The sequence below is a fragment of the Pyxicephalus adspersus genome, chromosome 1, assembly GCF_032062135.1.
Source record: "Pyxicephalus adspersus chromosome 1, UCB_Pads_2.0, whole genome shotgun sequence".
NCBI classification, from domain to species: domain Eukaryota; kingdom Metazoa; phylum Chordata; class Amphibia; order Anura; family Pyxicephalidae; genus Pyxicephalus; species Pyxicephalus adspersus.
The window spans coordinates 68,880,749-68,895,781 of NC_092858.1; the positions used below are offsets into that span (position 1 = coordinate 68,880,749).

The 15,033-nt window shown below is 38.6% G+C and overlaps 1 protein-coding gene across 3 annotated transcripts in view; it reads right to left on the reverse strand.

The window, feature by feature from the left end:
- The window catches only part of REV1 (REV1 DNA directed polymerase), a 35,126-nt gene extending 20,093 nt beyond the window's left edge, over nt 1-15,033 (reverse strand). The window contains exons 1-8 of one of the 3 annotated variants that reach the window (XM_072413336.1): nt 14,821-15,033; nt 12,740-12,806; nt 11,316-11,448; nt 8,250-8,418; nt 7,207-7,359; nt 6,195-6,856; nt 3,672-3,776; nt 238-360 (exon numbers count right to left, since the gene is read on the reverse strand). In XM_072413336.1, the coding sequence (XP_072269437.1) occupies nt 238-360; nt 3,672-3,776; nt 6,195-6,856; nt 7,207-7,359; nt 8,250-8,418; nt 11,316-11,448; nt 12,740-12,796 (1,402 nt within the window). In that variant the 5' untranslated portion in view covers nt 12,797-12,806; nt 14,821-15,033. Of the gene's footprint in view, nt 1-237; nt 361-3,671; nt 3,777-6,194; nt 6,857-7,206; nt 7,360-8,249; nt 8,419-11,315; nt 11,449-12,739; nt 12,807-14,343; nt 14,528-14,820 lie in introns of those variants that run through there. The other 2 variants (XM_072413339.1, XM_072413342.1) reach the window with 2 other exon arrangements.

Genomic DNA, 15,033 nt, shown 5'->3' on the forward strand with positions numbered 1-15,033 from the left:
GTGGTAAAGTTTTTAAAAAATAAATCTAAATAAATCCAAAAGTTTATTCTATTATTGTACCCTTGTTTGGACAAATTTAATTTTTTTTTTTTTTTTTTTTTAATGAGGTTCGAAGAGAAGGCCCTAAAGCTAGCTAGGAGGTGCAGCAAGGAACTCTGCAGGAAGTAAAGCAGTTGACATTACTTCAAGAAAATGCTATAAATAACACAACGGAGCATGAAAAGTAAATAACCATACCTTTTTCTGTTTTGCTTTTCAATATCCTATTCTGATAGTACTCCATCTCCAACTGGTGATTAGCACCTTCACGGGAAGGCACTTTTGCACTTCCTCTATTACTTGTAACAGCAACTGGTCTTCCTTCAGGGAAATACAAAAAAAGACTCATACTAATCATTTGTACATTACAGATTTTGTTGTACATTTGGAGGGGTGTGTCTGATTTCTATAAAATACAGACACAGAATATTACTGAAGATAGAGGTTTTTTCCAAAAGTGAATTATTGTGCATCTGAGAAAAATCCAGTCCAGCTATACTATGTATTTACCATAATGATCAAAGGACGGAAGCAACTACATTTATTCATGTATGATCATGAAAAAAAAGAATAAACGTGCTTTTTCAAATCCAATGTTTTGCATATTAGCAATAATATTAATCAGTAAATCTTAAAATTAGGTAAATACAACCTCAGATGAACAATAACATAGACCACCATTCCCAGCCTTCCCAGGAATTGACGTCCCAACAATTCAGTCAAGGTTAGATGGCACAATGTTCATAGAGACTGCAAACACACAAGAGCTACATTGCAGAATCTACAGGCCTTGTTTGGTATTTTAAATGTTAGTTCATAACCGTACAATTAGAACAAAACTGAACAAATATGGCTTGTTTGAAAGGGTTTTCAGGAAAAAAAATTATTCCTTTAAAATATGACAGCATGGCTTAGGTTTGCAAGTTATGTAGGCAAGTCCCCAGACTTCTGCAACAATGTCCTTTGGACAAATGAGTCTGCAGTGGAGATGTTTGTCCATAATGAACAGTGTCATGTTCAGGTGAGAGTTAGAACACTGCAGAGAAGAACAAACACCTCAGACCACCTGCCAAGCACAGTGGAGTGGATGCTTTGGGCCTGTTTTCCAGTCATGGGACCTAGACACCTTTCAGTCATTTAGTTGACCATAAACTCCTCTGTATACACAAGTATTGTGGAGTCACATGTGAGAACATCTGTGCTACCGCTAAAGCTCAGCCAAAACTGCATCATGCAACAGGTCAATGATTCCAAGCACACCAGCAAAAATACAATGGCACGAAAAAAAAAAAAAAGAATCAATGTGTTGCGATAACCCAGCCAAAAATTCCACACACTGGGCCCGAATAATTCTCTCCAACGTTGGAAAGGATATACTTTCTTCACTGAACCTGAGTGATCCAGCAAACCTGCTAGCAAATGACTTGAATCCTGGACCAAATCCATTCCAGGTATGCTGGATCACCCAGCTTCACTGATGAAAGTGGATCCTCTCCAGCCTTGGAGAGCTTTAATAAATCAGGTTCAATGATGGGAGAGACTGATAGTCATACAAAAACATATACTTCAAGTTATTACAACAAAAGGTGGTTCCACAAGCTATTTAGCTTGTACCGCCATATATGGATTTTCTATTTTGGCTTGATTTTTGTAAATAAATGGAATCTGTTGTTTGTTTTAAATCCAAGGGTGAGGGAAATGGGGTGTACTTTTTCTCACAACTCAATATATGGTCAATTTGCAACAACCTATGCCTGAAATTCTCAAATAAATGAAAACAAGTAAGTCAAAATAATAACCATATAATTTCAACATACTACAAAATATTAATATCGGATAACCACCAAAAAAAAAAAACTAAAATCGTTTTTTTATATTCACCTTGTTGCACCAATTCATCACTTCTATATCATTTACAGATCAAGTAATCGGTCTAACAAAAACGATTCAAAGCAAAATGTCATATGTCATTATTTTTTTATCTACTAGACCTTGCATTTTTGATTTTGTTGGATGGAAAAAAAAAAAGATCTGCAGCAGGCTTGCTCTTTCACTCTGGCATATGACATAGCAAAGTTAGGTCATAAATCTCTTATCTGCAATCATGTGACCATTGGTAATGACTGCTGAGAAGATTAGTATTCTGCACAATACCCTAAGTAAGGCACAGTACAGTCAAGCAGAGCCTTTAAAAATGCTGAAAACTGGGCTTCAGCTTGCTATGCTTTTTAGCAAATATTATTCATAAAAATGTGTATGAATTCAAATTACTTTTGTAATTGAGGGATAACTGGTAAAACGTTGAGCTGCATATTATGTATACATTTTCAATGTAGTATTTTTTTTATGACAAAAGAAAAAACATTTGGTTACCAGACACAACATTGTAGCAATGCTATCAATATGCACAAAGAGCTAATCAGTTTAGGTGGCCACCATGTCTTGAATGGTTTCGGGCCATCAGCCATTACTCCAAGAAATGCATATAAAATACCAGATATAAAGAAAACCAGCGTATTTACAAAATTATAATACATCACTTACAGAAGTCATGCGTCTTCTTTATTAATAGCTTACTTTCAGCTCTCCAGTGGAAATATTGTTCACAGTCTGTTGCAAAACACAGTTCTGTACCTAGCCCTGGACATACATTTAGTACTTATTGAAGGGAATGCTAGCAAAGGTCACCAGCTCTGGAGGACTACTGTAAGCAAACTGGAACCTCTGTGTCTGCTAATTGGAGCGTTTTTCCTATTCTCTATAAATCTTCAGTGTACACAGCAACGTTTAAAAGAACATTTCTTCCTCTCAAGGTTGCAGTACCAGCTGAAGTTCACTGTACTGGGATTCATGTGACTTGCACCATAATCATAGCATGGATCACCATGTTGAAAATGACTTCTAGACAAAATATTTAGAAAAATCCACAGCACTGCAAGCTTAAATTAAATCAATCATAAAAGGAAAATCAGATAAAACATGTGAATAGTTTGCCTATTTTCTAGTCCACTTAGGCACTTTAACCTTTGGGTTTTACAGGCACCTTTTCTTTGGCTTTGCTGTGGTTAAAGTGGAACTTATGTTGAAATTAGGATCAGGCATTGCAGTAACAATGTGTAGCCCCTACAGAGAGAAAGCACATTACAGCAGCTACAATAGTGCTACAAGTCTAAGCAGACTAGAACTGAAGTCTTCTGGCAGAATCTGACAGATTGTTAATCTGCTAAAAAAAATGCAGATATGTCTAATGGAACAAAACATACCTAATTAACAGTGAGTGAGTCTACAGGATTTTTGTTTGGGGTTTAAAAAAACTTTTAGTGTGTACTTTACTGACAGTCTACACAGAAGGGAATTTGGGATAGAATAGGTAAAGGCTACAAGCCAGTCAGGTTTTACAGATATTTAGTACTACAATAGAGAGATTTTCCTACCAGGACGCAAACATAGGAAGTGGAACAATTCCACTAACAGAACCTCCAAGTGCAGTAAAAACACTTTTACAAAAAAATGATGGAAAGGTTTAGCCATGAAGCCAACTATGGAGCAGGAATGTGTACTGGCAGAGGTGACCTGGGCTGGGTGACATGCATTTAAACAGAAACAATGATTTGTAGCCCTGTCAAATTTACCTTTCAAATCTGGTCGATGACGTATGCCAACCGACACAAAGAAGCAATCCATATCCACATGAATAATGCAGTTCTGACACTTTGGAGGGCCAGAACCACATGCACCTAATGAAAAAGCAGAGAAAGGTATTGGTAACAGGTACATTTATTTCACAGCTCTTTAAACATTTATAAAGCAGACCTTTCACACACAGGCCCCAGAGTTAGTAATATACTGAAGAATCAAAATGAATTATTACAAATTCAGTGAAGAAATACAGGATACATTTGGAAATGTATTCATCAGAAAAAGAATATTACCAAAGGCAGTAACAAAATTCCAAATACAAAAAATATAAAACAAAATGTAAACTTTTTAGAAACATCTAAATACATTTGTCATATTCTATTATTTTACAGTCCATTTTAAAATAAAACAAAACAAAGAAAAACTGGTAGAACTGGTTACATCATATCATGTATTTACTTTTTATAAGTCCTTTTCAAAAAACCTCTGTTACATTCCAAAAACACATTAGCTCTTCATATACTAGTGGTCCAATGCCTACAAAAATACATCTGCACTGCATAGCGAACAAATGTCAGTATATTTAAGGTAATTTCACACCTTTTATAATCTGACAAAATGGATCCGCTGCCCCCCACCCAAAAACATCTTGTTTTATCCAGTCCAATGGAAGTAATTATGACACAGAGTTCCATGCAACCACACACCACCACTTTCTTTAAAGCTACGTACACACGTCAGATTTTTATCGCCCGATAATCGGCATCGGCCAATTATCGGGCGAAAATCTGGCATGTGTACAGTCGGTGTCGTCCATCGTCCGGACGACCGACCTGCCGGATCCACGGACGATGGACGACAGCCGATCCTAATGAAAGGGAAGGGGAGAGCGCGCAGCAGGGTGCCGCTCCGTCGCTCTCCCCCCTCCCCACTCCATAGAGCATGAACGGTGCTGTATGTACAGCACCGTTCATGCATCGTGCACTCCCTTGTCGTTGGAAAGGATCGTGAAAGATCCTTTCCAACGACAAAAATTGGAAGTGTGTACGCAGCTTTAGACCCTTTAAAGTCTAGATTACAGTGATAGACAAATAGATAGAAGATAGAGACTCCAATTTGACTATTTTATAGTGTATGTATGTTGCTTTGACATAATTACAAATCTCCATTTAAAAGTATTTCTTATATACCCAGAATACAAGAACAGAGTATTACTGTGAGATCCATTTAATAACTGACTCACTGTCAATATGGCAAATTCTTAGGTCGGCTCCTTGACCTTCTATGTGTAATCCCTTTAAAAACAACTTGTTCTAACCCAACCCAAGATAGATGGTATAAATGAAAAATTCAGTAACTTTTCTTGCCTTCCCGTGCGGATATTCACTTAATTTTTGAATAACCCAAGGAAAACCTACACCTTTAATATAGGAGTTGGCTTTGTAAAACGATTTACTTTGATAGTGTATCTATACTGATGCAATTTATGAAAGGCAGGCATATTAATTTCTGAGAACAATGGCACCAGAATAAGCCACTGAAATGAGCAGAAGCTATGGGGTAAGGATGATCACAGATGTCTGGGAACAGCAGAAAACTGTTCTTTCCCTATCATGCTAGGACCTATTGCAACTCACTGGATGCACAATCAATGACATTCTGTCATTCTTCTCAGAGGCTGGAAATCCTGGTTTGTCATAGATCCAAAGGTAGAATTAGACCTTTAATAGTTACCCACCCTTTCTCCTTTCTCATGCACTAACTATTAAGGTGGGATAATCAAAGGCTTAAAAACAAGTTGATCAAGGCAATCTGTATCTGGGATTTTAGTAGGGTCTCCACTTTTTTTTACAGAATTTCACAGAGGCTCACAACCTATTATTACAAAGTATTTATATAGCGCCAACATATTACGCAGCACTTTACAAGGTCCACAGTCATGTCACTAGCTGTCCTTTAAAGGGGCTCACAATTTAATGTCCCTACCATAATCATTTATTAATGTCTGTTAAGGTCAATTTTTAGGGGAAACTAATTAACCCAACTGCATGTTTTTGCAATGTGGGAGGAAACCAGAGTACCTGGAGGAAACCAACGCAAACACAGGGAGAACCTGCAAACTGCAGAGAATGTCCTAGTCGAGATTCAAACTTGGGACCTAGTGCTGGCCAGATGTGTAAAATTTGAATAAACTGACTAGGCAGTAAAAGATTAAAAATAATACAACAAGTTCTACTTGGTGTACTTTGTTTTTCGGGTGGAATCCTTTTGCTTATGAAGCCATATGGCAATAAAGAATTCTTGATGTGCCACCAGCACCCCAAGACAGAGAAGAAAAATATTCCGTTAGCTTTTGTATGTAGTTAGCTTACCTTACAAAAAACCTATCCAAACATTGAAGGGAGCTGTGAGGATAAGAAATTTTTGGGAGGTTTGTAAGATTTTACATACATATAACATAACATTTTTAAATCCAAATGTAGCATATCAGACTTTTCTTCACAATGTATACATACCAGTTTTCATCTTTTTTAATCTCTCCCGACCAGGGAAAATGCCATTACTCTGTGACTGCAGATCACGGACAAATTCTGTGAATTCACACTTCCACGTCGCTATGTGATGAAGTCGAGAATGAGAATAAAAGTCTGAAATAAAATTAGAGTCAGCTGTTTTAGGCAGCTGTGGAGAGGCCGCCTTGGTAGGCAAATGCATGGCAGTGCTTTTTGTGCTTGAAGGCCCCTGGAGAGAGTGGTGAGCACCATTGAGTTTATTATTATTGTGCAAATATGAGGGTGAGGCTGAATTTAACGCAGTTCTGTGAGGGTCACATGGAACACTTGGGTGTCCATTGTTTGGTTGTAACTGCTCTAAAGTGCAGTCTGTAGTGCCTGTGCTGGGCTTTTCCTGCTGCTGCAATGAGTGAAGTCTATTTGAGTTACTTGATTGCACTGAAAAATCCAGTGACTTTAAGGCACCATTAAGGCTACAGCTATGTCCGTTGAACACTGCCATGTTGCCTTTGTGGTTCTGTATTCCATTAACCTGGTAATCACACACTTTTTCCTCTTGATCCCAAAGATCAATATCTTCTTTTTCCTGTCCAAAATTTTCTTCATCTTCTTCTTCCAACTCATCCACTCCATTACCTAGATCAGCCTTGTCTGTTGAATAATTTCTAAAAATAGATCAAAACATCAATGAATTAAAAATCACAAAGTGTACAGATTAGAATTTTTACCTGTTTTAATATTCTTTAATAACACACTGCAACAATTTGGCAAGCATATATTACACACTGTCATTACATACAGTCATGTGACAAAGTATGTGTATCCTAAAAATATTACATTATTCACGATGTTTAAATAGGCAAAAAACATTGTGCAGTACATAAAAACACAACGAAAACTTGCCTTAATATTCATTTAACAAAAACTTTTTAGTGGCTAAACTAAATACAAACATTAATTCATAGCATACAAATGCTTTTAAAAATCAGGCCATGCAGTTGTTGAAAACACTCACACTTTATGGTTGAAATCCCGAGTGCCATTTCTGGACCCCAAGAGTGAATTGTCTGTCCTGCATTTAAATGTGAAGTTCAGGCCTTTCTGAACACTAGACTGCTTTGTGTAAAGCTGATAGGGTACATAGGAAAGAAGGCGCCCAGCTTTTATGCTGTATAAACAGAGAATATAAAACAATATCAGTGCTTTTCCAATTGGTCAACAACATATTGTGTATAAATCAATTTATTAATGTACTAGAACAGTGTTCTTGTAAATATTTTCCTCTAAAATATTTCAATTTCCTGGAGTAGAGATCAAATAACATGTCCTGTGAAGTGATAAATCTATCTTGCTAGAATACCTTCACTGTGAACAAGAATATCTTCATCAGATTACCTAATTATTTTGTACCTCAGCCAATTTGTCAGTCATATAATCATAATAATGCTGTGTATGTGCCAGCACTGCACACATTAGTGTGATGCTGAAAATCAGGAGCAATGATTACAAGTGATAAGGGAGCTTGGAGTATGATGTTCACACCACCATCATGTGATCAAGATTGACAAGAGGGCTCAAACCAAGGTTCTTTCCTGAACTTTCCCCAATAACTAATAGTAATAGTAAAGCAATGAAAGTACACTGCCAGCCTGAGGTACTAAAGTAAACAATAACCATAGAAGATTTTTTTTTTTACAGAAAACGACATCCATTATTTAAAATGTGGATTACATTAGGAGACCAGTTAAGATGCAGTTTTAAGACATATGAGCACGGTAGTGACATTAGATTGTGAGCTCCTTTGAGGGACAGCTAGTGAAATGACTATGGACTTTGAACAGAGCTGCGTAATATGTTAGCGCTATATAAATACTGTGTAATAATATCAATATTAATAATATTAAGAAAGAAAACATGATGGATTTTCTCAGTGAACTGCTTTCATTTCTCAGATTTTCTGAAAATCATGTTTATTTGTAAAATGATTTGTTTATTTGTAAAACAATAGAAAAAAAACCACAACATAAATAGAAAATAGAGAAGTCGAAATGGAAGTACCTATCTGTAATCCACTCAGGACGGACAACCTTCTCATCTTTTAGCTCTTTAATTTTGCTGTTTGGAAGATTTGTGGCAATAATGTGTGTTGTTTTAGAACGAGAATAATAAACATGAAATTGGCCTCCATGGAGCATCATTAAATGGCGCAGCTGATCTGCAGTAGGATCTACACAAAAAAACAAAAAACAAAAAAAAACAAAAAATAATAAACGGGTTAATTTTCTGCAGTGATCAGAGAACAAACGCCTTTACAGCAGCAAGGCTAGCTTCTGCTCTGTGAACCTGCTGAAATATATGCTGATATTAATGCTGCCAAGGCACCTGGACAGACACATGATAAAGACCCCACAAACAAGAACGGGAGTCTGCATACAGAGATTTATAGAGCCATTATATACCCAATGTTCATGCTTTTCATCCCAGCAAAGCATAAGAAGATGAGAATAGTACCAAGGCTCTTCAGGCTCTACTGACATCACTAATTTCTAATGCCATTTTCTAAATGCCATCATTACTACTACAATTGCACATTGATAAACCATGCAATATTTACTATATAATATTTCTAAAACATTGAAAGATTATGTAGTTTTGTTTGTATTGCAGCTGGATCTGATTTATAAGCATCACATTGATTACAAAGGTTATTTGAGTAAAACAGGATGTGCTAGTGTGAATGTTGCCAAGGAACCCTGTGCTTGATGAGGAATACACATAGCAGGGAGTTCAGATATCCTGGAAATTGTGAATGAAAACCTGAAGGAGCTTACAGCTGGCTTGTAGCACACTGCCAACAAATGCACCTTTGTAAGTTGTGAATAAAAAGATATTTGTAAAGCATCAGTCTTTTTTTTTTTTTTTTAGCACATTTAAAGTTCCAACTATTGGTGGTCGTGTATTTCTGATCAGAGTTGATTTTGACTCGGATCTGAGCTATTCTGACCTTGGATAGATAATTTGAGTAATCCAAATTTCAATTTGATGTTACAATAGTAAAACTGGGAGGTACAGTAGAGCTCAGCCAACCTTGTCTCCAGAAACAACTGAGCCAAACCTAATCTGTGATTGACAGGTATAGTATGTAGAAATATCTGTTTGAACACCATCAATAGGAACAGCAGAACAGCACCTACCCAGCCTCCTCCAGCTGCTTGCTTTACTAGTTGGAACTTTTGCAGCTAGTGTACTCTTCAGAACTTTATAAGTTAGGTGGGGGGAAGCTGTACTTGGGAGGTCAAAAAGTAAGCAGGGCAACACACAACAAATGTTACCTGCTCCCAGTTCTTTTGACCAAAGGTGCCCAGTAAGCCCCTCTAATTTTGTCAGCTTCCTAACTCCCCTTGTTTCAACTTTATAATGCCTTCTCCATTAGTACATCCCATTTTCCCATTGTCTCTGTATTATGTCCTAAATGTCCAGTGCCCGTGTTGTGAATCCACTTCCTAGTGTCCCATATTTTGTAAAGTGTGTAATTACTTCTACGGGTGTAATAGTGTAATTTTTGTAATATAAACTAAGCCTGAATTATTACATTAGAGGTGACAAAAACTCTGGCATTGTCAGTCCTAAGTGCTTGCTGGCAACCACTAGGTGCCCAGGAATGACAACAGGTGGTAACTGCAAGGATTTTCCAGGTGTCTGTAACTAATTGCAATAGCCTAACAAAGCATTTTGTTTTGTTTTTTTTTTTAATTAAAATGGTTAAGAAAAAAAAAAGGCTTACAAAAATTCAAAAGAGACAGAAAACTGAACTGTTTGTTGCAATGTTACCCATTTAACTGCCTAAAACCTTTAATGTAAACTAAAAGCCAGACTGTTTAGACTAGCATTGAGATTGCAATGCACTTCCTCACACCAATGAACTGCTGTCTTTGAGGATATACTATGTATCCCTGCAGCAACCCAATAGAATGTGGGGTGGTCATGGGTGGCTGTCTGTGGTCAAATCTGCAAGCGCTGAGTGGCTGGCAAGGTGCCAGCTGCTAGGTGTGTACAGGGTTGTGCTTTCTCCTGGAACAGGTCTGAGCCTGCCCCTGTACAGAAAACCTACACCCTGGTACACCCTGTGGGCAACAAAGAGTTTCAGTGACCCTGCAAGCCTGTCAGTTCTGCTCAGAGGTTATGAAGGAGAAAGATACATTAGGAAAATATATAAAAGTATACATCTCAGCACTGGGGCAAAGCTGGCAGATTGCCAAAATTCATTCATGCTCTCTGCACCAAGCACATGGACTGAGCTGTTGTGTAATAATATTCAGCCTGGCAGTAAGGGAGAACCACGCAAAGACTTTGCAGGGTAGCTGCAAGGTCCCCCAGTTTTGATAGGGCCCTGTACAGCAGTCGCTCTTGTATAGTTTACAATAACACAATTAATGGTTCTCACTCTTTTTCATTTTCTCATCTACATTTTTGAATAGATTGCACAGGGACCTTCCAAAAAAAGGTTCCAGTCAAGGTCTTAAATTACATCATTAGGTCATGCTGGGTAATTCTGTGGCTTTATCTCCCAGCATGAATTACAGTAATATCATTTCAAAGACAAAAACATATGGCACAGACCATTATTGGCAGTCTATCAATAAAAATCATTAGAATTTATGCTGCCTTATGTGGTCGGTTTCTCGGATGCCTTGAGGGAAAAGCACTAATAAATGTAGATTTATTTTTCTTTACATTGAACACCAAGGTATGGCCCAAAGCTTGTTATGAAAATTCACAATGCAAAGTCTCTTAAATTATTATCAGCATGTTCACATTTTACATGGTACACAAGGTGACAGACAGATGTATAGTATTAGCACAAAATACAAAGGAGTTCGGACTTAAAGATGACAATGAAATCTCTGCATGGAAATGACAAAGATGTAAATGATGTACACACAAAAATAAATCTATAGGTGTGGTGTTCTGCTATATTTTTCATGTATCTCAGTGAAGAATAAAATTGGTGTTAGGATATTAGCAGCAAGTAGCTTCACAGATTTACACCTTCTAGCATGCCAATTGCTAACTGTTACCCTGTATATTATGTATGAAAAACAAATATATAAAAGAAAAACTTACCTGTATAACCATTGACATAAATAGATACACCATTAAAAATGTTAGATGATGTTCCTTCATTTTGCTGCTGCACTGGAGCATCTATACGAAACTGCTGATCTAATTTCTGCACCTTAGCTGACATATATCCTCCCTGGGAAATCAGAGCGAATATAAACAAGTCATCATTCTGACCAAATGGCAATTAGTCACATTTGTACTGTTATTCATAAATGATTTTCAGTCACTTTAATCTCAGCTCTACCAAAAACCTTATTTTGGAGTGGAATTAAACCTAATTAACAAAACATTACTAACAGGCAGCTATTTTTTTGCAGGAGGGACAAGCTATGTCTCTTCTGCAATAAAACCAATTCACTTGCATTTTTAATCTTTTATTTATTCTGCACCAAGATGCTGGGAATGTATAAACTCCTGTGCACATGTGAACCCATAATGGGTCTGGGTTAGGACGTCAGAGCCGGCAAAAGGAGGGATGAGTTTAGTTCCCTTTAAGGTCCATTTACACTCTCCATTGTGATTACACACCTGTATTAATGCAACATGTAGCAACTCTATTTATTTTACCATACCACAAAAACAATCCTATGTAGTTTATTACACATTGGGTTCTATTTATGAAACAGGGAATCAGACATTTCCTCAAACATTCCCTGATGAGAATATTCTAGGTCTATGTGTTTCAATGGCAGTAACTGATTTCCCACTAGGTACTGTTTGAGGGAATGTCAGATTCCCTGTTTTATAAATAAAACCCATTGGTATGAATTAATTCGGAGTCCTAACCTCCCTGGCAGTCTGAATAATAAGTATTTTTAAATGTCAAAGTGGTACATTAAAAAATACTTATTTTAAATTTCCTACCTGGTTCCACCCCCCAGAGCGGCAAGTTTGCACGGCCTGGCCCGCATCTACGTCCCCTGGTGTGGCGTCCTCAACGTTCACACATCGGGAATGCAGATGTCGTATTGCATCTGTGTAGCCTGGGGATGCCCGGCCGGAATCACCAGGGGAAGCAGATGACAGGAATCACTTGAGGATGCCGCGGGAAGGTGAGGACCAGGTAAGACTTAAAAATTCCAGTTCCACCACACTCAAGAATACCACCAGAGAGGTTAAACATCTTCCTATAATAGAGGCAGTTTTATTTCTCTGAAAATAGAAATGTTAATGGATTATGAGGCAGCATTTGTTCATAGACTTTAGATAACGAACACTACTGATGCTACTTATTTCACAGGGGAACAACAGAGAATGCAGCCAGTTTTCTAAGCTGCTTGACTAAATGCCACCAAAAAAGAAAGCAATCCAAAATGTTTGGGTCTTCTATAGACGTGAAATCCTCACCCATGACAGTCATCTAACATTGATGGGTATTTTTGCTTTAGCCAATGTAAACAACAATATGCTGTCACAAGACATACCCAGGCATCCCAGCCATCACTGTTGCTGGCACGATTCCTCCACCCTCCTCGACGCATTGTGCAGCTTCTGATGAAAGAAATGTTTATATATATTAATAAAGAACTCTCTAAATCATTTTCTAAACGGCATCACATTATCAGTTTTATTTGCGAACACTGATCTTTTAGAAAGAATTAGAATTCTGCACACAGGAACAAGAATTCTATCAACCAATAAGTGATTTGGAGTACAAGCGCTAAATAAATACCATAAAGGGACCCAACAAAAAGTGAATATGAAGTTGGGTATGACAATAGATGAACATGCTAGCTGTCAATGGACAGCATTTCTTTTTCCCCTTTCATAACTCTGAATTAACAGAATGCAGTTCTCCTTGTTAATTAACATCATTAATGTGACTAATCACATAGCAGTTTTCCATGTTGTACTACAGGAAAAAAAAAAGAACAACATTGGAAAAACATATATTTTGTAAAACAGATTCTTTCCTGCACTTAGGCTACGTACACACGTTAGATGATTCTTATCCGATAATCACCTCAGGGCCGATATTGGACTAGAATCTGGCATGCGTACAGCGTTTGTCGTCCATCCTGGTGGATCAATGGATGAGAAACAATCGTAATAAAAGTTCTCCCCCCTTCCCCCTTTGTATGTACAGCACTCGTTCAAGCATGGTGCAGTCTTTCGTCGTTGGAAATGATCATGAAAGATCTCTTCCAACCACAATTGTTGCACATGTATACGTAGTCTTACTTTCTCTATTTTTTTTTACTCATCTCTACCTGTATAAAAGAAGAGATTTAGGTAAAATTTCACAGGTTCATAAGATTTTTTTTGGACCTTATACATCACAGGCATGTATTGCACATTGATTGGTGTGCTGTCTTTAGCCCCAGCCTGCTGATTGGTCAGTAAATGAGCAGAAGCAGAATTTGGAGGTCATACCGCTGCATAGTCAGCTCTCTTCCCTGTCAGTAAATCTGCATGCTGCATATCTGATTGGTGACATTCAGCTCCTTATACTATGGACTATATATACACAGAGATATAATATTTGGTGTATTTCATGTCATTTACCATAACACTAACCATAATACTGGGCTTATTAATAATATTGTGAAATGTATTATAATCCCATCTTTCACTATAACTACTGATAAAAATGTTACATCAGACTGGATATAATAGATGTAGAGAGCATACATTATACAATGATAAAAATGTTACATCAGACTGGATATAATAGATGTAGGGAGCATACATTATACAATGGGGCCATGCTGCAGCAGATATATTTCCAATCTATAATCAGGTGTGATAAATCCGCCTATCTGCTCCCTGGAAGCATTAATAAGCCTGCACTGTCTGAAGGACCCCCAAATACCACTCACCCCCACCTACCCCTGTGTGTGCTGCATGGACTCACACCTCCCACGTGACTATGGAGGGAGGGGCTGTGAATTATCTATGTGACCCCACAGACAATACAAAGGACCCGGGAATAACACACAAAACACCCGGATTAAGGGGCCGGACAGATGAAGCAAACAATAACAAGATTTAATGTTGTATAGGGGCAATGACAGAAATTATCACAAACCCATGAAAGAAGTGAGGCAATGACAGGTTTGTGTGACATAAAACACACAGAGGGACCCGGCCATGGCGATCAGTGATCACCGGCTGTACAATGGGGACCCCCGGGGTTCCGTGCGGTGCATGCCGATGTCAGGCTGACACATCCAGGCCTGATCACTGCTCGCCACTTGTCATTGTGTTTATCTCTGCAGCACAGGGGGTGGGAGGGGCCGGGATAAGAGGGAGGAGCCATTATACGAGGAAGGGGGGGATAAGAGGGTGCCCCCCCCCCGGCGGTGCTGTCTGATCCATCAGTAACACAGAGCAGCTCGGGTCATCCCAGGCCGCCTCCGCAGTACCGCCAGGCAGACGTGCTCCTCCGCTCTGCTGCATGATAGGCGCCTCTACGTACCGCAGTCACCTGACCCCTCCATACACACTGGTCTCCCTGTCATGTCTCCATACACCGCTGTGACACGTCGGGCTGCTCTGCGCCTACCTTCCTCCCGGTGTGTGTCCAGCATTCCCGGAGTCACAGCCCGCTCTCCTGTGAAGCTGTCACCCGTGTTTGTTACGGTGTGCGCCTGGGGTCATGTAGGAGAGAGCCCTAGGTCTTCCCTGTATACAGCAGTGTCCCCAGCGGCCGGTGAGGTGTGTGTCCCCCTGCAGGCAGCGCTTCCTGTGTGTCACTGGAGCCGTCTCTCCCGCCTTC